The following is a 1958-nucleotide window of genomic DNA, read 5'->3' as shown; positions in this document are numbered from 1 at the left end:
TCCACATAGTCATACATACATGTAGTCCACATGTTAGTCCACATGTTAGTCCACATGTAGTCCACATGTTAGTCCACATGTTAGTCCACATGTTAGTCCAAGTGTAGTCCACATGTTAGTCCACATGTTCATCCACATAGTCATACATGTAGTCCACATGTTAGTCCACATGTTAGTCCACGTGTTAGTACACGTGTAGTCCACATGTAGTCCACAGTTAGTCCACATGTTAGTCCACATGTTAGTCCACATGTAGTCCACATGTTTGCCCACATGTTTGCCCACATGTTTGCCCACATGTTTGCCCACATGTTTGTCCACATGTAGTCCACATGTTTGTCCACATGTAGTCCACATGTTTGTCCACATGTTTGTCCACATGTAGCCCACATGTTTGCCCACATGTTTGCCCACATGTTTGTCCACATGTTTGCCCACATGTTTGCCCACATGTTTGCCCACATGTTTGCCCACATGTTTGTCCACATGTTTGCCCACATGTTTGTCCACATGTTTGTCCACATGTAGTCCACATGTAATCCACATGGATCCCATGGTAGTCCAGAAAGACACTGCAGACCCAAATGGGACAAACCAAAGCAATAGTTTGTACAATGAAMCTGTAAAGTGGTTTTTGACTCTCGTTTCTGTCTCTGTCTGGTCTTTAAAAGTGTCCCAAGAACCCTTTCTGGCACTGGACAATTGAACAGCGAGGACCCAGTTTGCAGATCCACGTTATGGAWGACCTATTTCAGGGTCTTTATTTCTGTGTGGTCCAGTACCAGCGAAGAGGCCAGACCCTGAACTTCACCCGGAGCATCAACATCTCAGCCATCTGTGAGTCCAGGACCGCCGGTCCTCCAGAAGTCAGAACCGTGTTCTGGTTCCTCTGGTGGAACCAAGCAGGTAAACACTGCTGTCTCCTTTCCTTTCAGATCCAACAACTGTGTCCAAAGTCCCCAGCATCCTCCAACCGACTCAAGACAAYGTCTTCACTGTCAAAACAAGTAGGTTGTCTTCTATCGAGCTCGATCCGATTACCTGACACCAGAACCAGTGGATTTAAAYTTTCACCAGTCCATGAAAGAGGGACAGATATTCTGTCAGACCTGGATGACAGGAAAACAATGGAAGATGTTCTGTCCAACAAAGAACCCAGACTGGAAACCACCTGGTACCAGGTCCAGGTGTTAAAATAACCAGGCTGTGATGATGGTGCTAATTTATCCTTTTTAACCAGATGAAATGTCTAAATGCCCTGCTGAGTCGTCATAAAAACAGGTGCAGGACAGACAGAGACAGGTGCAGGACTAAGGAGCCATAGGCCACCCTTACGTACTCATGTGGCTCTGTCCTCTCCTCTGTTTCTTCAGACTCGGAGGTCCGCCTGGTCTGCAGGGGTCTGATACCTTTTGTCCTGCAGAACCCTTTAAAGGAGATCTGGTGGACAGTGGATGGGAAGACAGTGAGRGAACTGTCCAACGAGCGGTTCTCTCAGAAGAACAGGTGAGGAACAGAAACCTCATTGTTTTAATGAGGACCTGTTTCATTGAAGACTTGTTTTAAAGAGGACTTGTTTTATTGTGGACTTGTTTTCATTAGGACCTGTTTTATTACAGACTTGTTTTAAAGAGGACTTGTTTTGTTGTGGAATTGATTTAACGAGGACCTGTTTTATTGAGGACTTGTTTTAGTGAGGACTTGTTTTATTAAGGAATTGTTTTATTGTTGACTTATTTTATTGACGACTTGTTTTAATGTGGACTAGTTTCATTGTAGACTTGTTTTAATGAGGACTTGTTTTGATGTGGACTTGTTATAATGTTGACTTGTTTTATTGTTGACTTGTATTATTAAGGACTAGTTTCATTGTAGACTTGTTTTAATGAGGACTTGTTTTATTGTGGATGTTTTTTGTGGACATGTTTGGATGAGGACTTGTTTTATTGTTGACTTGT

At 43.4% G+C, this 1958-nt stretch overlaps 1 protein-coding gene across 1 annotated transcript in view; it reads left to right on the top strand.

The window, feature by feature from the left end:
* The window catches only part of LOC106536182 (interleukin-1 receptor accessory protein), a gene marked incomplete at its 5' end in the record, with an annotated part of 9229 nt that overhangs the window by 3487 nt on the left and 3784 nt on the right, over positions 1-1958 (top strand). Inside the window, 2 exon segments of the mRNA XM_014033390.1 lie at positions 672-837; positions 936-1007. Coding sequence (XP_013888844.1) covers positions 672-837; positions 936-1007 — 238 coding nt within the window.

The sequence above is a fragment of the Austrofundulus limnaeus genome, unplaced genomic scaffold, assembly GCF_001266775.1.
Source record: "Austrofundulus limnaeus strain Quisiro unplaced genomic scaffold, Austrofundulus_limnaeus-1.0 Scaffold1721, whole genome shotgun sequence".
Lineage (NCBI taxonomy): Eukaryota > Metazoa > Chordata > Actinopteri > Cyprinodontiformes > Rivulidae > Austrofundulus > Austrofundulus limnaeus.
The sequence above is the reverse complement of the archived record's forward strand: the minus strand, read 5'-3'. Positions and strand labels throughout refer to the sequence as shown.